The 25,106-nt window shown below is 35.5% G+C and overlaps 1 protein-coding gene across 4 annotated transcripts in view; it reads right to left on the bottom strand.

Annotated features, from left to right (window-relative positions):
- Positions 1 to 25,106, bottom strand: part of LOC120624937 — a 114,869-nt gene that overhangs the window by 17,385 nt on the left and 72,378 nt on the right. For 3 of the 4 annotated variants that reach the window (XM_039891765.1, XM_039891768.1, XM_039891766.1), the window contains exons 2-5: positions 18,175 to 18,310; positions 17,236 to 17,413; positions 14,073 to 14,459; positions 13,382 to 13,503 (exon numbers count right to left, since the gene is read on the bottom strand). In XM_039891765.1, the coding sequence (XP_039747699.1) occupies positions 13,382 to 13,503; positions 14,073 to 14,459; positions 17,236 to 17,413; positions 18,175 to 18,310 (823 nt within the window). Of the gene's footprint in view, positions 1 to 13,381; positions 13,504 to 14,072; positions 14,460 to 17,235; positions 17,414 to 17,710; positions 17,734 to 18,174; positions 18,311 to 25,106 lie in introns of those variants that run through there. The other variant, XM_039891769.1, reaches the window with a different exon arrangement.

Below are 25,106 nucleotides of genomic sequence, written 5' to 3'. Positions count from 1 at the left end.
TATTCATGGGTCATCATATCAACCCAGTACCGGCTCACCTTACCCATAGGTAAAGCAAGTGATCTTTAATTGCTCAAAAAGCACATAACTTTCATCAGTCAATCAGAGGTATTCGATCTCTGCCTCCTGAAATTGAAGCCGAAGTCCTACCACGAGGGTACCACCACTCAATATTCATGGTACTTCACTTATCGTGTTGGTTTTTTTTATAGGATTCAGTATTTTGAGGAATCCTATTACTTTTCACGGTATAATTAGATGTAGTTTCTCAATTTTATTGTAACGAATGAGACTGACTGTGACTATTTTTGTTTTACTACAAGTTAGCCCTAGACTGTGTGACAGTGTCATGAAGTGGTAAGTTGTGGGAATCTGTTAGAAATATAGCAGTTATAATAAAGCCATACCCCTAATCGGTTTCTACGCGGCTGATTAATCAACTGGCGGCACGTCTTTGTGTATAAGGTGGTAACCAGTGGCGTGCATACAGGGTATGCACAGAGTATGCAGATGATATAAAATGAAGAAAATCTCCAGTACGAGTTATAAATACATAAGGGTAGGCTTTTTGTAACTCTTAAAATGCCTTTTCTTAAGTTTGTCATAACTCGTACTGAAATTTTTCTTCCTTTTATATCATTTGCATACCCTGTGCATACCCTCTATGCACGCCACTGGTGGTAACCAACCACGTCCTCCCGGCTCCCACTATACCTCTAACACGACGATAAAATACTGTTTTAGGTATAATAAGTATAACGAGTTCAGAAGAAATTACTGTAGGTACTTCTTTCGTATTTAAATAGTAAATAACTACTGTATTCTCCAATACAAACTAGTTTTATCATTCTAACTCATCAGTGCACCTATAGTACTTCAGAAGCCTAATGTGTTAGATACTTTACTCTTTGACATTATAGAAAAAAGTTTTATCTCTTTTAACTTATTAGTGAATTGATTAATCACTTATATTTGAAAGATGATTCAATCCATGTCCAAAAAAACTTAGGTTGAGCTTACGTACCAAATTGTGTGGGGTTAAATATGTAGTTACGTACCCCTCCCTATTATAATTTAAAAAAAAACTTTCCGTTTACGTCTACATTAGCAAAAGCTTACATTAGGTTCCATTTTAAGCTAAACTGTAATATTTTTTTGAAAGGCCTTAAAGGACTTGAATCCCATGGCCGTAAAAAAAATTAAAAAAAAAAAAAACATTAGGTTCCCTCTTCAATTTCAAAATTATTGCTAGGTATATCATGAAAATCAAATTGAGAGATGATTATAATTAATTTTATCACGCTCGCCATTACAGATTTGACCTTGACTCGTTAACGGCTCCATCAATCAGTGTTCATACTTCTCAGTACTCAACAGAATGATAATTTGTTAAGTCCACGCCTTTTAATGCTGCAATAATGATGTATGACTTATATCGAGCTCTGGTGTAAAATTAGTTCTACTAACTACTAACTAATTTTAAACCCAATATCTCAAGAAGAATAATATATATGTGGTGGCGGCACATATATATTATTCTTCTTCTTTTTCATCTTGGATTAAATTGTTTTTGTATCCTACTAGTCAAGCCCATTAACTACTCGTATCACGTAGTTCCACAATGAAGGATCCATATAACATCTATTCGTATGAGTTATGACATGTCAACATACTATCTTTACCTACCTAAATCGCAAAATCTGGCAATTGTGTTTTCGCTTACCAACTAAACAAACAATGTTTCCTATATGTCTATATATATATATATATATATATATAAATTTTCCCTTTTTTTTGTTTTTAAAGAATATTTTTAAATTGTATATTCTTGTGAAACAAAATCGAGAGAACTTTTTAAAAATAACTTTTTTAATTAAGGTTTACCTTAAAATATTTAAACTCGCGATACATTTAATGTCCGTTGAAATATATTTAAAAGTATTTTACTGCTATTTTAATACCCTTCATGAGACTATTTATTTGAATACTGCAAATAAATAGTATCATCAAGGGTACTTGATTATTATACGTGTACAAGACTATTGAACTTACCTTTGTTTCTACCGGCGATCTAGTAAAATTGTTAAAAACAAAAGCTGCTATTGCGACTTTACTTTAAAAACATAAAAGTCCGCGAGAGAATATACCTTATATTCTCTCGCGGACTTTTATGTTAATAATAATAAGTTCTTTAATTATGTGGCAAATAATTTTTGTCACCAATGGTTTTCTCAGCGCACGCTAAGAGTAATGATTTAATAGGTAAAGTTTTGCTACTCTGAGTCGCGATAGCAGAGCGCGCCTTTTCAAGGTCTACTTCCTTCTGTATCTGAGCTTAGATCCAACAACCAATTCATTATTGTTTTATCATTATTAAAGAATCATAGGAGATATTTACTTCACAATTCCTGTTAGAGTGGACTTCTATTCTGTATCTATTCTGTATGACCTTGGTTGCTATTCAGTAATTAGCTTCAACAGTTTAAGGATACAAATGCTTATTGAACACCCGAACTTAGGTCAAATTAAACTCAGATCTAAATCACACCTTAATTTGGCTAGACCATCGTTTCGGCTGAGTTCCAATTGCTTTGGTCACGAACTACCCGATTTTAATCATGGTTCATTACTGTAGTTAGAAATGCTTGTCAATGTAGCTTTTAATTATGCTTAGCTTAGAAACGACCGTGGCATTAGTCTAGTGCACCTACCTATTTAGACAGGGTCGAGGTAAACCAAACAATATTAGAGTCAGTTTCATTAAAAACTTTTTGAGTGATTATCGGTTCACCTCGAATCGTTTTCTTAACTAAGTAGTCTGTTCTTCGCAGAAATATCTGTACAAAGTTGTGAAAACATAAGCTTTGTTTATCTTAAAGGTCAAATAGGGTAACGGATTACTATGACAAACAAAAGGTTATGGTCTTAAATAATATTAAATCAGTAATTTAGAAACAGGTTCAATACAATTAGTTAAGGTTCTAATTTTTATTTTATGTGGTGCTGCGTATAAAAAAATAAGATATAGTTGCCCGAGTATGAGTTTGGACGAAATCACAACCCTTTGGACACAAGTCGGTGATCGCAGTATATGACATAAGTAGCAGAGAGGACGCGGCTGCCCATTCTCCGTTTTATTCCCTTAGCAGCTTCGAACGATACCTACGATGGGAGGATGGTGACAACTTGATCTGCCGGTCGACAACGACTTTTTTTACTGAAAATACCTATGATAATATAATGATATTTGACCTGACGCGGGAATCGAACATCTCGTTCCCCTTGCTTATAGTTGTGGGTACCAAGCTGTTCTCGATATAAATCTATCGACCTACACTATTCTATGGGACTTTCGGTTTAGTTATATTAAGTGGTTGTCTGGAAGAGATCACTATAAGTGACAAGGCCGCCATTACAACCTAGTGGTTTTCCTGGGGTCTTAAATTTGAGCAAGCCCAGTTACCAGGACCAAATGAACTCGTCGTGAGCTCTAAAAGTTACCGTTCGTATTGTGCTAAAAGACAAAAAATATCAAGTAACATTTGAAAGACGCTACGATCAAGGTCAACAGGCGAATTATGATTGGAATTATTGGATTGGTAGAACCAAAATTTAAAAAATAAATAAGAGCACTTTAAGTGTTTTGTGAATTCTTGTATCTTTTTAATTTGTATAGCGCCTTATAAGTTATTTATGTCATCATAACCCGAGGCGTTCCAACCATGGTTTTAACTATAACTAAGAAATACACAAGTCTGGCGTAGGTTTCGGCGAAGCTAAGAGCTGTTTTTTTTAAATCGTTAGAGTTTACCTTTTGTTCGGCAATTAAAGTTGCCACACCAAAACTCGCAACAGAATTTTATAAAATTTTCTTTAATTTATAAGACAAATATTATTGCATCTAAATCATTTTTCGTCAATGGCATCTTGGTCAACTGTAACGTCATTGCAAACTATGCGTGGCTTCTTGCCAGTTAATAACATTGCATTTAATCACTTTTTTACACCCCAGTTTTATTGTCGTCCCAAATTATCGCATTGACCCATTTGAAGCCGGATTTCAATATCATTCTGTCCCATTAAACCCAGTGACGTAATAATTATGCTTAATACTTTGGATTAAACTACTCTAAATGATATGGACTGTTTCCAATGATCGTATTAATTAATTTAAAGGCCAAAAATTTTTATTTATCATATTTTGTGACTAACGTGAATTAAACTGATCATGTACGCTATTTTTCTTAAACGTATTTATTTGAAATTCTATTTATACCTAACAGTACCGAACGCGGCGAAATAATGCGGAAATGTGGATATATATTAGGCCTAACATAGACTTAAAGCGCTAATAAAGCTTGATTTGAGCCATAGAATGGCTGTAATTATCTCATAAAAGGTTATATGAAAAGCTTATGTTCCAGACAATTTACTGTATACAGTTGTCATCAAAAGTACGCAGTGACAACCACAACAGCTGTGTTTTCACATGTTTTTCATATAAAAAAAGTTATGGTCATAGATAATGACCATGATTTAATAATCCTTCTAATATCAATGCGAAATATTGTTTGTTTATTTGTTTGTTTTTCGTACCTTAATACGCCCTAACTAAGCAACCGATCAACTTGAATTTTGGCATACAGTTAGTTCGAAGGGCGGCAAGTAACATAGGCTAATCTTTATACTAAGAAAAAAACGGTTCCCGTGGGATTTGTAAAAATCCGTAATAAACTCTGACGAAGAACGCGGGACACAGCTAGGTAAAACAATAATTCACACATGTTCATGCGCACATACTAGCACGTGTAATTGTGATTTCAATTAATAACAAATAGTTAGGATTGACAATTTTATAACGGTTAAGGAAACCAGCAATCCTGAGAGTAGGTACTCCATCGTGTTCTCAAAGGCGTATATATCAGGTCTACCAATCCGCACTTGGTCAGCGTGGTGAATTAGGTACGTGTTTAACCCTTCAAATGCTATAAATCATTGCTAATTAGAATGTGCGAACAACTTTAATAGAAAAAGTTCAATTGTCTGATTCAACAAAAAAAGGTATTAAACAAAAAGCGAAGCCTAAGCCAGATCGAACTAGAGTTATGCCAATTAAGCTGACCCAATCGGGAATCGAAACCGGGACCTCTTACCTTAGAACATAGAGACAGAATAGTATAATTACCTCCCTCACTAGTACACCTTAGTATTTATTATGTCAAGTAAACCACACATAATATGGTTCTGAAACCTTAGTATAAGTGTTCATGAAAACTGACTGACTGAAGGTACATGAACACAAATCTGTCAATGACAACTCTATATAAATTTGACAGATTTACTTTACCCCTATGTTAAGTTCTTAACTTGATAAATTTTCCTATGGTTCCCTTTGAGACTAAAGGTCTAAAACTGGAAGTGTTTTACTTAGTGAAACGGAACTATGAAATATTTTCGGTTATCGTGGTATTGCAGTTTTGAAATCCCGCTGGAGCCCGCACTATAATCTTCATTCCAAATTTCAGGCAGATTGGTTCAGTACTTTTTTCGTGAAAGAGTAACAAAAATCCTTCCATCAATACGTATTTTCGCATTTATTATATGAGTAGAAAGAAGAATAGTGGAATTTTATGTCCGTCTCAAGAATGCAAGCTCTCTATGCAAAATTTTGGTAAAATCTGCTGCCTTGCAAAGGTCACGAGCACCACGTTGCTTGAGCAACATATATACCTACTCGAAAGTAACAATGCAGCGGTTGAGCCTAAAATAGGTAAAAAAAAAAAATAACCGAAAATATTTTACTGTACAGTTTCTGGAAGTGTTATAGACCCCAAATGGCACATAGGAAAACTTTTCATGTTAAGAACTAAACTATATAGTTCTATTAGCACTATTTTCTTGTGCACAAGAGGGTTGTTCGTGCGATCTACAAAATGGGTCCGAGAAAGTCTTTGAGAGATAAATTTAAAGATTTTAAAATAATAGTCAATACATATTATTTGAAAATTTAAAGTATGTTCATAAAAATATTACTAAATTTAAGAAAAAATGTGACTGCCATAATTTGAATATTAGAAGGAAATAACTTGCAGTGCACTAAACTAGGTTACATAAAATTCAAAATTAGTTTAAAGGAAATTTCATACAATTTTATAATAAACTACCCATTGAAAAAGTCTCTTAAAAAAGTTCAAAGTTTGTATTAAACGTAATCTACCTACACTTCCATAAATTTCTTTTTTTCTTTGAGTAGGTAACTAATGTAGGATTATTCCAATTACCACCATTATTTTTCATCGAAATAGTTTCGGCATTGTTATAAATGTCACCAACTATCAGTTTTTCAGCTTTTATTACCAATAAATTTTACAATTACCGGGTCAGCTGTACCAGAGCTATATCAGATCAAAGAATTGCGCAATAAAACATCGGAAAACGGGACGAAAAAACAAGTGTTTTAGTTTTCCGGCTAACAACCTGAAATCGGAGCAACGGACTCGTTCCGAAAAAGCGATGTGACATTTTATTATTTGTTAGTGTTTGACCGATTTTTGCTTTTTGGCATTTGCTTAGGTGATTTTATCTCTGCGTAGGAGGTGTGTTAGAACCATTGTTATCAAAAAATCATCGGTATTCAATGACCTGCTGCTAGACATAGGCAGACCGGTCTGTTTGTTTTAGTAGGAGATCTAAACAAGCAAGAACATGGCATAAAGTGGAAAATTTCCCCGCCCATACGAGTTACATAAAATAATTTGGGTAGTGCTTTTGTGCATGCATGAAGTGCGTAGGGGTTTACGCCCTAACTAAGCCACCAGTCAACTAGATTTTTGGCACAGAGTTATTTAAAGGGAAGGAGAGTCGCACAGGCTACGTCTTATGCCAAGAAAACAAACGGTTCCCACGGAATTTAAAAAAAGCCGTTATAAACGTAGACGCAAAACGCAGTCAACACCCAATTTTTTTTTTAATGTACGCGATGTATAGGCGATTGACTGCAATCACACCGTGGCGCTCCACCTTAGGCTTTCGCTTGCCTAAAAGATGCCAATTTACTATTGATTTGAAGGTACTCATATTGTAGGTACTGGTTAAATACCTATAAGAAGATTATCTTACCTATAATGCTCTGATCACTTCTTTTCCGCGTTGTTCATCCACCCATAATACAGCCACCGATCGAAGAACACGAGAAAATGATAAAATATTACCTTAGTAAATATGTTTCAACAAGCTTATGGAGGAAGCACGTGTAAAAAGATCGTGCAAAGATACAAGTGACCTTGATATAATGCGTTACGCGTTATTTTCGCGAAGCTATTTGCGTGAAGATTGGATTACGAGTACGAATTACGGTTTTGCGTCACAGAATATAAACCGGGAACGATGTAAACAGAGCCTTGGAGTGTCACTTTTTTGTGTGAATGAAATGGCTTTTATGCCACACCATGTCAACTTAATGACTCGACTCAAAATGTCTTCGCTGACTGGAGTTTTTTTTCATTACCTTTATTTGAAAAATCTTTGAATTAGATTTAAAAACGCGCATTAATAGTTAAAGCTTATAAAAAAATGTATGTGAAAATGGGAAAATGTCTGGATATATGTAGCCCATGAAGTTTTACGAAAATAAGAAAGTACAAATAACATCTTACAGAGTATACCTATTTCGATAGTACAAATATAGAACTACCTTATTAGTTATCATCAACATCGGGCGCCATCTTCATTAAATTGAAGTTTAGGGGTTAGCCCTACAGGGGTTTAGGGGGTAGCCTTAGTTTTGCTCGCTCGCAATCGAGGAGTCGTTTTCGAGTTTAGAAATACTTCATCATCGGAGTAAATAAATGGATCTTATTCATTATTAAAGCTCAAATTTGCCTACAATTAATTCGGGCTTTTGACAGAACGTTTGTAAAACAAAAATCAGAAGTACATGATTTGCGACTCTAAAAGAAGAATTACGTCCATTTTACTTTGAAGACAATATTTACAAAATTTGCTCGCTCACAATCGAGGGCGTCAAATTTTGTACTTAAGCTACAGACTACAGATAGTAATTCTATTCGCACGGCGCCTCACGCAGCGCCGTGTCAGCGGACGTAGCAACGAACTATTTTGGTCCAGTTAACTCCCGCTGTGACCTATTTACGCTGACCCACTCTCAGCGAAGCCGGTTTTGCGTGTAGATGCAGTAGTTCACTAATTGATTCGATATCGCTGTGCAAAGCGGTGGAAATATCCGCAAAGCAAAGTCCAGAGTAAACTTCCGGGTATATTCCATTGCGGAATCAAATTAAATCAATTTATTTCAAGTATGCAATTTCAAGTATGCATTTTCAAGTATCGAGTACTAAAAGCGTCTACTTCCCGATGACTACCGGAGGTATCTTTGCATCGTCTGAGTCTTTCACAGCACTCAATCTATTTTCTTTTTTCGGAAGGTCACTTGCCGATAACCACCTGAGGAGTTTCTATGGCGTCACCAGGTGCGAGGGACGAAAGCTCGCCATGAGAAGAGCCCCAGGGCTCAACGATATAGGGGGGGAAGTGGGAGACGTCGACCCGAGGGCACGTTAATCCGGCTTAAGTGTATCGAAAATGCACCCGTATTTATTTCAAAATACCCACCCACACATTAACATTGGTAGTGATTTAAATATAAATATACATACTCGTAGTAATAATTATTTCTTTAAAATTATTTATAACAATAACAATTATAAACACATTATAGTGAAATGCTTATCGATTTAGGAAAATATGTTGCACATGTCAATTTCTAAGTACTAAAAGTTTAGTTATTTACCGACTTTTTAATAATCAGAAGTGTCCTTTAATACGTATATAGTATATGGAATGAAGGTCATAAAATAATCTTGGAATTATGGTAGGTATAAGTGAAATGTTTGTTGATTCATAGACGATGTCCTTTTAATTGGTTCGCAAAAGAACGAATGAATAGCACCTTGAGCGTATATTGCGTTTCAGGTACAAGAAACGATCAATTTTGCAGATAATCAGTTAAGTGTCCCATTTCCATCAAGTGGAAGGAAACTGGCGGTCTCAGGTGGATGTTGGAACTTGCAATTGGTTCCGACAAACTTCCTTCCCCAAGTTTGCTCCATCTTATTGACCTTAATTACACACGGGAAGGGATGTTGTGCGACATGCTATTTTAAACCAACTTAAAAAAGAGGTATTTATCGTTTCCACGCGTTTCTCATTGATACCCAATATCTCGTAGATATACGTTGAGCCAAATTTCGATAGGTTCTTTATCTTTACATTATAAACAAAGTCCCCCGCCGCGTCTGTATATCGGTCTGTCTGGGCGCGAACAACTGAAAACTACAAAACGGATTTTTATTTTATTTATTTAGAAGACTTTATTGCACAAACTTTGAAACGATACAAGAAACACACAAGAAAAAAAATATATATACAAATACGGTCGTGTGCAGAGGCGGTCTTATTGCAAAAGCAATTTTATTTACCCAACCCTTGGATGAAAGTGATTGAAAACATGAAAGCCGCACAGTACAAAGATTAAAACATTTTCATACGGTTTTTACTAATGCATAGAGTGTCTCACGCGGAAGGTTTTAGTGTATATGGTATGGTTTTCTGTTAATTGGCTGAAATATAACGATATTCGTCATACCCGAATGAGACCCTAAAGGCCGTATTCTATCGCGCTGGCCAAGTGTGAATTGGTAGACTTCACACGCCTGCAAATTTTTGGAGAACTCTTAGGTTTTCTCACTATGTTTCCCAACACCGTTTATGCAAGTGATATTTTGATTGCTTAAATTAAAAACGCACATAACTCCGATGAGTTACAGGTGCACACCAGGAATCGAATTCAGTTCCTCAGAAAGGAATTCCGAAGCCTTAACCACTAGACTATCACCGCTTCATATTACTAAATAGAAATATTCATTAACCGACACTCTACCTTACTCTATAATAAGAAAGGGTTTTAGAAAATAGACCTACCACGATGCGTCAAATAGACCTATCACGTGATGTTAGTAACACCAACCGCGACCACAAGGTTCACTAGACAAGTACTATTTTATAACTTCAGGTAGTGTTTGTATCTTCTTTGATTCAAGACATACGATACATAGACGCTGTCTCTTCATTGCAATAGAGAAACCCCTCTTGAAATCAGCTTTGCAGTATTTGCTTCATAAAAATTCATAAAAAGCATGGCAACACTGATAGAACTCATGCATACAAACGAGCTTTATGTCGTCATGAGAATGTTCAACTTAGATAGAAATATAACGCAATAAATATAAGCTTTCGGGAAACTTCCACAATCACTTTCTGTAAAGTCCATTTTTCTTACCTAAACTTACGTGAACTATTTGTATTATAATTCTTGATTTTTAAGTGCAGAGTATGTTTTAAATATTCCTATTAAAATTTCTTAAGTAATTTTTCAGCAATCTCAATGCTCGAAAACTTTCGAAAAAATATTCTATACAAAAAAAACAGTTTTTTTAATTCTGCTTTCTTTCTCATTTTGCCATAATACAAACGAATTAGAAAAATAGATTCAACATAAACTAAGTATAATTCTACTGAACACGGTAAAAATATTTTCCAAAGCATTTTCAAATTAATGCAGAAAGGGAATTGCGTTGGACATGGATGGCCTGCTAACTAATCCTAGTTATTCTACGAATCTCATTTCTTAAGATATGTATATATATTTATTTCTTTTATTTATACACTTTATTTGTACACCACAAATAGTAAAAACATATATTATACATATATATACATATATTATTATATAAGTTTTATTTTAAGATCCATTAGAGTAAGCGAATTAATATTTATAAAACTTACATACTAAGTAACCATAAAATTGTCCTAGCAATTTTATCCAAAAGCTATTATTAGTATAGGTATCACTTGACCCTCCATATGTCATGTTTAGTGGGCGTTAATAACCAAATATGTTAATGCTTTCTTAAGGTCAACTGGGAGATAAAAGAGAACGAATAACTTATTCAGTGAGATTTTATCCATGTCTCGAAACCACTTGACACACATATTTGTTAAAATATCCGTACCTATTTCTTGTTGTTTTCAGAGTAGCAGAAGATCAAAATGAAGAGATTTCACTATACCGCCATTTGTTTCGCCAACACTTAATTTAAGTTGATATTTTTGTGTTTATTTAACATGGCGTGAGAGGATTGGAGACCGATAAAAGATTAATCACCGTAAGAGATTCAGCTTCATCAACACGTGTTTAGAAACCTAGACCATATTGTAATATATTTTAATTTAATTATATTGTATGTTACACGACACGATTATTAGGCAAATTATGAGCAAAACAAGGGAAACATTTTAATATGGGTCTTATTAATTTAAGACTTAAAATCGATGATACCAAATTAGTCAATATCTACCCCCAGTGATGGACAACGTCAAGAAAGGAGTCCATGACAATGAAAAAACAAAATTGGTCATAAATTGTTTAAGGAGACAAAGATAGTGGTCTAATTTAAGCAGATGGTGATTGTAATTTTTGTTGATGCTGCCAGAAACACATTTGCAGATAATGAAGTCCTAAAATTTCGAAGTTAGGTAAAAAGCAATATGCCCATAAATTAATAATATTGCAAGAGGTCTATGAAAAAAAACCTCCGAGACATCTGCGAATCTAGATTAATTGATAGTAGAATGGTCTGCGGTTAACCTTTTTTAGCAAATTTGCCTTACCAGGGAATATTTATCAATACATAATCCGATACATAGCCGCAATATATCGTGCAGGTACGAATAAAACCAGATATCAATGTAATCTTTGCGAATCCTAAAAGCAAACAACCTTTCATTCACGCGCATCATTAAATAAACTTACTCGTACATCAAACATCGGAATGTTATGTTTCGTAATTATTTAGTTTAGGATGACAGCATGTTATGTAAATAACTGCATCTTCGGCGGTAAAATCAATATTTGAGGATCATAAATGCTCTAGAATTATTATGTTGCGTTCATAAATTTTATAGTCTGATGGTTTAATTTGTAAATTGTATTGATGTTAGTTGAACACCGTTTTAAGCAAATGACTAACACTTGCTTGGCAATCCCTATCCCTACTATCCCTACTAATCCCAACTAATATTATAAATGTCAATGTAAGTTTGTTTATTACGCTTTCACGCAAAAACTACTTAACCGATCCTCGGGAAACTTTGTACACATATTTTTGGAAGTGTTAGAAGTTATATATGTTACTTTTTATACTTTTTATCCCGACATTAAGCTCAATTCCTTTGGGAGAGGTGATGAGTGTTAGACGATTTTACACCATAACTCCGACAAATTAAATAATATTTTTTGTACTACTCTATAGTACAAAAAATATTATTTAATTTGTGTTTTGTGTTGTGTTACAATATGTGTTTAATTTTGCCCAATCTGTGGTTGGAGATAGAGGACAGAACTTCTCAGCGGACAGCAGCAAACCCCTAATTTAAGGCTCAGCGATACTGAATATTTTAAATTTTTTTAGATCTACAACTAAATTTAATGCCCCATCAAAAAACAAAATCAAACGCAGACCAAGTCGCGGGCAACAACTAGTAATTATATAAATTACGTATATTAAGTTTATTCAGTTTTGATTTGTGATTATTTACGTACAGATGTACGTAAATAATCAAATCCTAAATAAGGGCAAGAAGATACAGATGATGTTAGATCATTATCTTCATCTTCTTGCCCTTATTCAAGGTAGTTAGTTAGTTTAGGTGCGGTTAGGCAAAGTATGCCTTCTTCAAACTTAAAGACAGAGTAGTTGTTTCGCTTGTGACCTGTTTTTACGAACGACAGCCTGCCTGACGTCAGTCCTCCTTGGGAATGTGTCTGTTGGTTAAATATCTGTCACCTTTCGGTTCAAACTATGCAGTCTTGCTCAGCATCCATATTACGTATATAATTCCGTACCCTTTCGAAAAAGTTCATCTTTACATCAGAGTTTAAATTACTAGTAAAACAACAGTACACGTGCAATGTGTTTAGTGTTATGAGGCATTCGGGCGTGGCCAGTAAGGCAATTCCATCTAAATGCTATTGCTTAGCGCCTACACTGGAAAAATGGCACAATATATTTGTAAATATCTGCGTGAACAGGTCAACTAGTCTAGCTCGAAACATTAGCATGTCGCATGTCGACGCCAACTCTTATTTTTTGACCCTACTAAAAGTCCTACAGATTGTTTTGTCTTTACCCATATGAAAATAATAATAAAGTAATGATTATTAAGCTTATTGTTATCATAGGCATCAAAGTAAAACCTCCTTATATCCAATATGTGTAAATAATAAATTGTAAAGATGGCTTACCTAGTGATGTGGTCTTGTTTCTCGGCTATGTTCTGTACACCGATTGCGTCCCGGAGCTGCATGACCAGCGCGCCTCTCACAGCTTCTGTGCATCTATATTCTTCTATTGTCTCCGCCAGTACCTAGTCGACGAACAAATATAAATTAAAGATAATAATGTAACCCTATTCCAGCACTTTGGAACCTTGACGTCCATCGGTTTTCCGGGCTATGTGCCCCACCCATTGCCATTTCAGCTTCGCAACTCGATGAGCTGTGTTCTCTAACTCTAGTTCTTCAGAAGATCTCTTTATTTCGGTTTTGTCTATAAAGAGTAGAGATACTCCGAGCATAGCTTAATCTATTACCCGCTGAGTGGATCTGAGCCAACCCCTCATCGGTAAACGGGTACACAACATCAAGCGAATCGAACCGCTGAAAACAAGCGGCCCAGGATCATGGATTTTTGAAATCCCTACAAAAGACTTTTGTCCAGCAGTGGACGTCAATCAGTTGAAAGCATGAAGATGATAATGATGTATTGAACTTCTTTGAAATGTTTTAAAAAGATAAAATATTTTCTACGAATAATTTTTTCGAAAATGTGTAATTCAAACATTGAATTAAAAATTAAAAAAAAAATAATAAAATTATTAAAACCCTGCGAGAAAACCATTTTAAAATGATTAAGATAGAGATACTATCGCCTCACCTCCACATCATCGGAATATAACGGGGAATTCTTGAAGACGTCCCGCTTCACCACCGCAACGTACGGACCCTGGACACCGCCAACAAACTTCTCGCAATTGAAAAACAAAGCATCCTTCTTAACCATTTCATCTTCTACACCCAAAAAGGTTGGATTCATGTCCACAGCAGATGTCGGCGCAACCAATGTGAAGTCCCAAAAAGACCAAGCTCCATATTGATGAAGGAGTAAGGTCGTGGCTACGTCATCCGCCAATACTCCTGTTAACTTTGAAGCAGCAGGGAAGAAACCAATCATACGTTTGCCAGTCCCTGTGTTTTCTTGAAGTTTCAATTCTAAGTTGTTTAGGTCGATGAACCCTTCCTTTGTTTCCGGGATCTTGATTATCTGGAAAGATAAGAAAAATTTATATTCTATGATCGCTTTGACAGCATTGTTCTCGTATTTGCACGCATCCTTTACGTAACAGGTAACAGTTTAGTATTTCTTTATAAAACACTAGCTGTTGCCCGCGTTTATGGAATAAAAAGTTGCCTATGTTACTCTTCGTCCTTTCTACGAACTTTTTGCCAAAAATCAATTTGATTGGTTGCTTAGTCAGAGCAAGTAAGGACCAACAAACAAAGACACTTTCGCATTTTTTATATTAGTATGGACTGTATGAATAGGTACATAGCCATTTAAATAATTGTGATGTGAAAGATACATTTTTAATGCTCTTGAGTAAATTACTAAATAGGTGATAAATATTATATAGTGACTGATTCTGAAGATGTCGATCTTCAATTCATAATTTTTGGGAATTCTCACCCTTTGTTTTTCTTGGACGGCAATGTATACCATGGAATTACTTCATAGAATCAAACTGTGGATTAAAACCGTGGGTCATTCAAATCCAAAAATTTACGCAGACGGTTGCCGCCAGCTACCGCTAGTATTTATGATAGTCTTGCAAAACAAACAACTACTTATTTAGCATTGGGAGACAATTGTTTATATTACTAAGAAGCCAGCAATTGCTGTCTGCTAAAAATAGACTCGCGATTTAGAATACATGCTCGTCGAATTCACGGCATTGGTTAAAGGTTAACAACCTTCCAAATGTATTGTTATTAGGAACGTGTTGAATCAGATAGTTAAGAATGGGAAGTCATGCTTTTGGCTTCCTTGGCGTATTCATAAAAACTCTAAAACGGTTAGACAATTTTTTATTTTTTTGTTAGTCCCGTCGTGACCACGATCCATGCAACAGGGTCGAAATATCGACAAATCCAAAAATATTATCGTGGTATGTACCCGTTGAACTATATTTAAGAAATGTTGATTAACCACGAAAATCTTAGTTTAAAATCTTTTAATTTTTTGTTTTGACTTCAAATAATATAATAAAGAGGTACACTCGATAACCCTTTTTGATTATTCTTTATAAAGAGCTCGTGCCTCCAGACCCCACGGTCCCAAAGTCTCTACTCCAAAAGGCACAAAAATGAAACTGCTATACAGGTTTTCTGGGCGGTGATCCTAGAGCGGGCTGTTACCTTGGCCAAAGAATTAGTTTGGCCATCCAAAGGGCTGCCAGCATCTTAAGAACTGTGCCTCGCTGCGGTGGTTTCGAAGACGTTTTAGATTTTATTTTGTTTTACATCGTTTATTTTTATAAAACAAATGTGAAAATGATAAATCAAATCAAATCAAATCAAATCCTTTTATTTGCATAAAACATTGTAGGTATACATGTTTAGTCATAATATATGACATGCAAATCTTAATTTAAACAAATTCATTTATGTAATAATTAAAAAAACATCAAAATAAATAAAATCAAAATAATCGGCTGAATATAATAAAATTTCATTTATTATATTCAGGGGGAACTCATTAAAGGGGTGGTTTAGTAATGAAAACCCGAAAAGAACAGGCGAGAAACCAAAAAATCTTCTGTATGGGAATTGCCAACCCGACTATGTTTGCCAGGTCATTGTTATTAACTTCTTATGGGAAAGAATATTTTATTATGTGGGTAGAAAAAGTAAACTATTTGAAACTTTCTTTAGTTTATTTGTTTGTAGCCTTTGGATCATGGAAATAAAGCTTAGGGTAAGGCAGGGAAATACCAGAGAGTATTCGACTACCATTCATAATTAGCCAACGTGCAACCTTTGTTAAACATTAGCATTCTTAAGTAACGCTCTTATCTGCTGGTCTGAAGCTTTCTCATCCGATTTATACTTGTCTGCGTAGCTATACAGCCCCTGATTATCTGCTATAGTTTTGCTAAAAAGTCTATTATTTATCCGTGAAGTATCGTATTATAAACGAATATTAATTTGAACTTGAAACGCAGCTTGACGATGTGATAATGATTTTGGAGGAGGTTCTCACGAGTCGCCTACGCACTTCTATTTAATGTGTTAATGAAAATTAATAACTTAACTACCTGTGGCGTGTTCGGCCAGGGTATGTTAAAAGCAGATACATGACATAAAATCGAAAAATTTCCCCTCCAATACAAGCTATTAATTTGGGTAGAGTTCAGTGTTTTTGTGCATGTATGAAGTGCACACCACTGTTAACTGCAACCAGAAGTACCTACTCAAGTGAAAATAAGTATAAAAAATAAACGTAAACCGCACGTTACTGACATACAATTTCTTTACGCGTTATCAGCATTTAGTAGAATAGGTAACTTCCAGTAACTGCATACCGTAGGTCACGTATAACACTGCCAAGGTTACTCTTTACCTGTAGAAGTGTACAGGGACACACTTCGATTAATACAGCTTTTATTGCTATGAAACAAGGGCATCTTGGCATTCTAGATAATGAAACTGTATTGAAATCACGACTGGCGTGACAATGTTGTATTTATTGTCACTGAATGATATACTTGCTTATATATTGTCAGGGACTACGGGCAAGGCCGTGAGTAATTTGTCTAGAAATAAAAAGAAAAGAGTATGCATTTCGACGAAAGAGGAGTCAGGAAATATGACCCATTTACATTACATCTGTCATTTAATTATCCTGTCATAGATCCGTAAAAATTGGTAAATCGGTACCATACGATTAAAATAATGTGACGGTTAAGTCATTACAGGGTGCTTAAAACTTTGGGCCCCAATAGCTTGCTGCTTTCAATATGCTAATAATCCATAATCCTTACCTCAGCATCGTGCTCCATCCATGGTTTTAACTGTCGCTCCGTCTCTCTCGAGGACACGAACAGAGCGACACGTTGAGGGCGAAGCGCGCGCAGGAACCGGGTTAAAGAGGCCCCGAGAACCACAGCGTCATCATCACTTGCACCAACCGATTTGCGGATTATTTCTTTTGATTCTGACCTTTGGAAATGAAAAACAAATATAAAATATAAATCAAATAAATCTTAGTTTATAATCTTATATGATAATGCTGCCCCTCTATTTATTCAAGTATTAGCACCTCCTGCGTAACTTCAGGATACGCCCGGCCATACATGACGCTATAACTTCTCTTAGGTTGGGTTTCGCTATAACTCTTGGGTTATCTGAAAAATTATATAATTAGGCATAGATAACACTTAGTTATGTATTGTACCTATTGCAGCGCACGCCCTGACCCGCTGTAGTCACATTACACGAATGGGCACATGGCACTAACGATAGATCTCGCTCTGCCCACACGTGACGGAGAGCGCAATGCAACGCGTGGCGTTCGCTGGTAGCACATAGCGCGTCACGTACTCCTAGACCTATTGCAACGCACGCCAATGACCCGCTGTAGTCACATCACACAAATGGGCACATGACAGTAACGATAGATCTCGCTCTCCCCACGCGTGACTGGGCGCAGTACAATGCGTGGTATAAGCTGGTAGCACATAGCGCGTCACGTACTCCTCGACCTATTGCGGCGCCCGCCCTGACCCACTGTAGGAACATTACACAAATGAGCACATGACACTAACGATAGATCTCGCCCTGCCCACACGTGACGGAGAGCGCAATGTAACGCGTGGCGTGCGCTATTATAGCACATAGCGCGTCACGTACTCCTCGATCTATAGCAGCGCAGGCCCTGACCCGCTGTAGTCACATTACACAACTGGGCACACGATACTCACCGATAGATCTCGCTCTGCCCACACGTTACAGAGAGCGCAGTACAACGCGTGGCGTGCGCCGGTAGTACGTCGCGCGTCACGTACTCCTCGACCCATTGCAGCGCACGCCCTGACCCGCTGTAGTCGCAGTACACCACTGGGAACAACAAAATAAAGGCTTTATTATAATGCCTTTTTTTAGGTTTAGGTAAGATTATAGACAAATTTAAGTATTGATCGTCATGATCTCATTCATTTACCCGCTTTACTCACTTTACCCGCACCACCTACGGGGTTTTTTACCTATTTGAAACAATTTTTTTTTAATAAACCTAAACTAAAATCTTAGAAAATAATTATCGTAAATCGAAGCCGTTCATAAGGTACTGCATAGATACCCGTAAGTTTAACAAGTTCAGTGAACCTTGAAGCCAATGTCAGACAGGTTGCACATGTGCAAAAACTTGGCAAGCGTGAACACCGTGCGTCGAGACTTGTTGCTCCAATTAAGATTCTGTTACTAAATGAAATACCTGTTCTGAAACTATTCATCATCATCATAATAAATGGATTATTATGGGCCGGTAATATCAATCCATTACCGGCCCATAACAAGGCACGGTTCCCCTCCCACAACGAGAAGGGGTTAAGGCCGTAGTCCACCACGCTGGTCCAGTGCGGATTATTGGACTCCTTTGGAAACATTATGGAGAACTCTTAGGCATGCAGGTTTCCTCTTTTCCTTCACGATTAGAGTTGCGTGCTGGGATTACAACTCAGCACCCCGAAAGTTAAGTCGAGCTCCTGCCAGTGGGTACTGGGCTATAACTATTCCGTTCTTAATAAATTCCACATTCACTAAATCCCAACTTACCTACTTCTACATCTGTACCAATGTAAACTAATACTATAAATGCGAAAGTTTAGAATGATAGACTATTGATATGTCTCTCAATAAGTTCAAAGTTTATATAAAACATAAGCTGATAGAATAATCCTTTTATAAGATTAAGTATTTCATGAACGATGAAAAAGCCTGGGTATGAATTGCTCCAACTTCATTGCTAAATTTTAATTTGACTGCGAGAGGGTTATAACCGGCTAAGTTAGTTGTGAGCTCTTCTTAGACTAGGGCTTCTTATGTTAACGAATGTAGTTATTCCCACCACTTCTCAATAATGGTAATAATATATGTATGAACGCTTCATAAGTGCCTGGATAGGTCAACACGAGTAAAACCTTTTTGAATTTTAATTTGAATTTGGAATATAACATAGGCTTCTTTTTATTCCCGAAAAATGTACGGTATTGTCTTGGTGGATTTGTCTTTGTTTTGGACAGGGAAAGAGATTGACTTTTTGTTTTGTAGTGATAGTTCAGAGGTAAGAGAACAACATAGGTATACAATCGGACAACAACTTGTTTGTTATTAATGCAAAAGTTGACGCGAAACGCGTACCTACTCAAAATTTAATATTTGCATCGGTTCGAAGCAATGGAAATCATTACAGTTGGTCCTAATAAACCAAGGAACAAATAATAAAGTTACCAACTACCGGAAGTAGTTACGAAGGCGTCACGACCTTTACTAGGTAAATATGAGAAAAAATTGCGTAATTTCCGAATATTATATCTCGACAAGATTACATAACCGCATATGGAAACAAATTGTTTTTATGAAGGCTAAAAGATTAATGGGTCATGACTGAGTCAAGGATACGCTGCCTTAAACACATAATAAATTAATGAATACACATAATCTTTTTCACTTTATAATCGAACATCATAAAAAGTACGAAAAACCAATCACAGCGTCACACACAAAATTTGACGGCCTTATCGCCACATAGCGATCTCTTCCAGACAACCAATGGTCGTTTCATTATTGTATATATATCTATCCAATACCTTTAAACGAGCACTTCTTGGATAATATATATATATACAATATATTCTATAATATAATATGTATAATATATAAACTCAATATTAGGAACGGCTCCAAAGATTTTCATGAATTTTAGTAAGCAGAGCGTTTCGAGAGTGGTAAATCGATATAGCTTAGTTTAATTTTAGAAAACGTCATTGTATCTGTGTTTTTGGCAACGAAAAACTGTGCAATATAATTTAGAACACGAGAGTGAATTTCGTTACCATCTAAAAGGTTCTATTTGCTCAGGTAGGAATTCGGTCCAGTAACCAGAAGACCCCGATTTGAGCCCAGATGATTATCTTTTCCATTTTTTTCGAGCAAAAATTCGGACATTATGCGTGACCGTAGTCCAATAAATGTCATGGAAAAAATCACATATGTCCTTTTTGGGTGTATTATCGAACTATCTCTCCCGAGAGGTTCGCAATGTTGGCTGAAAGTGGGTACCTACGCTAGCTAAAATGTTTGTACAAGGATAAAATTCAAAGCAAAACATAAACCTATAATGACTAGCTATAGTTTATTGCTAAAACCATTTAGTAACATATTTTCACCTTCCAAGTGTAATAAACTAAAAGTATATCTTAAATTACTTCATTTATTTCAAGGAAAACACTAAAAATTATCTGGCAATAAAGTTTCAATGAGGTACCTTCCGGAACACTTATAATACTCCTACTTTAATAAATTCGAGTGTCATTTCTCAAAAAGCGAATTATGTTGAATAAAGTAAGATGAAGTGACTCTTCTGTAACATGATCCAAGTTCTCAAGTACAAGGAAGATATAAAGTTGAAGATGTGGTTTTTTGCTGTCGTACATTTTTAGTCTGTCTATTTATTTGTTATACCAATTTTGACGAAAAGAGGCATAAAGATAACTTGCATGCTCGAGTTGGATTAAGAATTATTTTAATTCTCTATAAGGAATCCTCTAAACGAATTTTGTATTTTTATTAGAAGTTAGTGAGTAAGTTAGTGAATGAGTGATCATTAAGTTTTATTTCATAAGCAAAATAGCTAGTATAGCATTATCTTTTAATAATGCAAATGAATATGTTTAAAACTTATGGGTCGTTTTAATAAAGGAGTTTTGATTTGATTTGAATATTCTAATTTTATATTTATCTTCAAAATATACCTACATTATAATTAAATGGTTTCTGATAAACCACTTCTAAAATTTAAATACATTTGTTATTAAGTAATCTCTGCCTTTAAGTTTATTTAGACAGAAAAAGAAATTTGAAATATTACATTGCCCACTGCGGCTCATTTCTCTCATAGGAGAGTGAAATTTGGAGCTTTGACCGAACCATTGGGTTTTTTTTTAAATAAAATAACCCAAAGCTTAATTTTATTTGCCTTGACCGCTATGCCAACTATTTGTAAGATCGGTGCTACGAATGAGCCAATTATAGGTAAATATAAACCAACAACCAACCAATTTCCACATTTTGTTATATTATTATTAACGTGTGTATGCTGTTTAAAATTTCCCAGACATCACGATAAATTATCTCCTTCTTGTTTGAAGCCTAAGTTATTTTTTTCGTAAACCAAGCAAGTGGTTATGTTCCACATATTTACTACTTACTTTTATTCTCTTGTTTTAACACTGCTCCCATTCGTTAAGTAGGTAGCGTCAGTGTCAATCCTTATTGGAAGTACAGTGTCTATTCAGAATTGGTTCCGAATATAGCAATTTCACTTTATCAAATGATTCCTAACATTTGATAAAACTAACTTGATAAAATTGCTTCGCCACTTGGCTTCCTGCCTAGATACTTCAGGCATCTAAGCCCGTTCCAGATACAACGTTGCGAGGACTTCCGGGAGGTAAATCCTAAAGATATACCTTCCTAACAAAGAACTATACACAAACCAGGAAATGTTATCCTAACTTAATAATAGCACGTGAAAAATATTATAGCGTTACTTATTTACAATGACAACATAATCCAAGTTTACTTACGATCATCTTGCTTAAGCGTGATAGGCACCTTAATGTTTAACGTAAAGAAAAACTAGAAGTAATGTTATGAGTCAATAGCAATGTTATTTTTTTTTAAGTAAATAGTATCAACGAATTACAAAAACATTTTTTTTTAATGAAGAGTTTAAACTTATACATATACATACATATATCACAATCTTCCGCTCTCACTCTCTCTCTCTTTAAAAATAAATAAAACATTATTTATAAATACCAAAATAAAACACGTTCTCATACTTGCAAATCTGTTAAATAATCCGATACTTGAGGCTCACCACACTCACTAAATACTATTAATAGACAATAATAATACAGCGCAAAAACAAATTTGACACTCTAACTAACTTTGGTTTTAATAAAAACACTTGAGTATCATAAGAATCACTCATAGTAAAAATAGAGATTTCTATCGATGATATTTTTATAGCGGAATATTTATATGAAAATTCAAGTAGGTAATCTTTTTACAGTAATACATCGATGTTTTGATACCTACAGAATTCGTTGTCATATTTTCATAGTTACTGCTAGCTAGTTAGGTGATAGCCTAGTAGGTAAGGCTTCGGCTTCCCTTTCGAGTTTAGAGTACGATCCCTCTTACTTTACGGAGTTATGTGCGTTTTAAATTTAAGAAAATAAATATTGCTTAAACGGTGAGGGAAAACTAGGGTAGGGTAAAGATATAATCCCTTCCCTATCCCTATCCCTATCCCTACTAATATTATAAATGTCAATGTAACTTTGTTTGTTACGCTTTCACGCAAAAACTACTAAACCGATCCTCATAAAACTTTGTACACATATTCTTGAAAGTAATATAGGATACTTTTTATCCCGACATTAAGCTCGGTTTCTTTGGGAGAGGGGATGAAAGTGCTTGACAATTTTACACTATAAATCCGACAAATTATAACCGATTTAAATAGTTATTTTGGTACTATAGATGTTATAATATGTGTTTAATTTTGCTCAAACTGTGGTTGGATATAGAGGACAGAACTCCTCAGCGGACAGCAGCAAACCCCTCATTTAAGGCTTAGCGATACTGAATACTTTAAATTATTTAAGCATTAAACTAAATTTAATGCCACATCAAAAAACAAAATCAAACGTAGACGAAGTCGCGGGCAACAGCTAGTATAAAACAAACGGACCTTACAACAAAAGATGCTTAACATTGTTATTTTCACTAAACTGCTAATTAGAGATCGCTTGCAAATAAGGATCGGTATAATAATATATATTTACACAAGCGGACCCCAGCGCCATCTGTCGGGCTAATTTGTGAATCTAAACCATCCAGGGTGCCACCCAAACGTATACCAAAAAATTTATTCAAATCGGCCCAGCCGCCTAGGAGGAGTTCAGTGACATACACACGCACACAAGAAATATATATATAAGATATATATAACTTAACGAATAATTTTTCTTTTTTTTCCATTATTCAAAATGTAAAAGAACTGATAAAATATTGATAACATCGAAAGTGTACTCGTACTCAAAGGTCGTTTGCTAATCGATAATCGAAGTCTTTGAGTTGTTATTGTTATCGATATGTCGATTGGTCATGGAAACGTGGAAACAAAGGAAAGTAAATGTTAAATAAGTGAAGGTGATTATTATTATTATACACACTGTTTTTAACATTCTTAATAATCAAGGTGCACATAAAGTTGAAGTACATTAAAAAACAGCGCATCGCATGAAGGGTCGAAATAAATTTCACTCAATTTAATTTATAGTTATATTTTATAGTATTGTGCCTAATATACAATGTCAAGTAGCAATAGCCTAGTTAGTACGGCTTTCGGTTCCCTTTCGGGGAGCCGAGTTCGAGCCCGAGTAGTCGGCACGCACCTCTAACTTTTCGGGGATATTCTTCTTCTTCTTTGGGTGCGGTCTCCTTACGATTGGCAATTGGCGATCGACAGGTTGGCAATCATAAATAATGATTTGGTGCCCTTCCAAAAAATTGTCGTAGATTTTTGAGCCATAATATTCTTCTCCGGCCAGGCCTTCTTCTGCCTCACGCACCTCTTACTTTTCGGGGATATGTGCGTTTTTACTTTAAGCATTTAATTCATATCACTTGCCGTAACGGTAAAGAAAAACCTGTCGAAAGGTCGTGTGGAAACCTGCATACCTAAGAGTTCTCTATAATGTTGTGTGAAGTCTTGGAGGAGTACCGCACTTTTGCAGCGTGCTGGATCTCATTGTTAGAGGAGACCCGTGCCATGTTGGCCGGTAATAGGTGGATGACGTTTATGGTAGCTAATGTCTCACGTTAAACCCGATAAGTAACCTATACGTGTTGGGATAACCTGCCATTCTGCTAAGGAAATAGTAGAATAATCTTCAGGTTGGTTAGGTGGCTGCAAGCCTGTATCTCATAAAAGAGAATACCCGAAAGCTTTGCCCAGTACCGGGACATTAACAGACTAAATGATGATACCTACTCATATTTTACAACATATTAGCTCCTATTAACAAAGTGGATGCTATTTCCGTTTGAAACTCCAATGAAAGTATCACAGCAAAGTTTACCTAAGCTATAGTGTGAAAGGTAAAAAACAATCCTCAAGAAAGTAGGAAAGGATGGTTAAATTTCATGGGTTAGGAGTCTTAGGTTTGCAGTAACGTCTTTAATAACATACCAGTAGTACCTATTTATAAGTCACTATACCACAATAATATCACTAAACTTTGACGCATTTAAAATTGACGATTATGACAACTTGCTACACTACTAATTTAATTAAATGACTACATTTTTCGTTTCTTAACCGTTGGTGACTATAAATTTTCGGATACAACACACTCGTCCTTGAATGATATTATATATTTGTAAGTGACTTCCCTCCTTACCTACATTTTGCAGACGGTGTTAGATAAATACAAAGTCATAAGAAATGCAAATAGCATGTAGGTATTCCGATAAGAATCACTTATTTATCCAACCGCCTGCTCTAGTAATACTGTAAATGGGTAATTGTATGATTAGATAACTCTCAAAAATATGTCTC

The sequence above is a fragment of the Pararge aegeria genome, chromosome 7, assembly GCF_905163445.1.
Source record: "Pararge aegeria chromosome 7, ilParAegt1.1, whole genome shotgun sequence".
Taxonomy (NCBI): domain Eukaryota; kingdom Metazoa; phylum Arthropoda; class Insecta; order Lepidoptera; family Nymphalidae; genus Pararge; species Pararge aegeria.
This window is presented reverse-complemented; position numbering and strand designations above follow the sequence as displayed.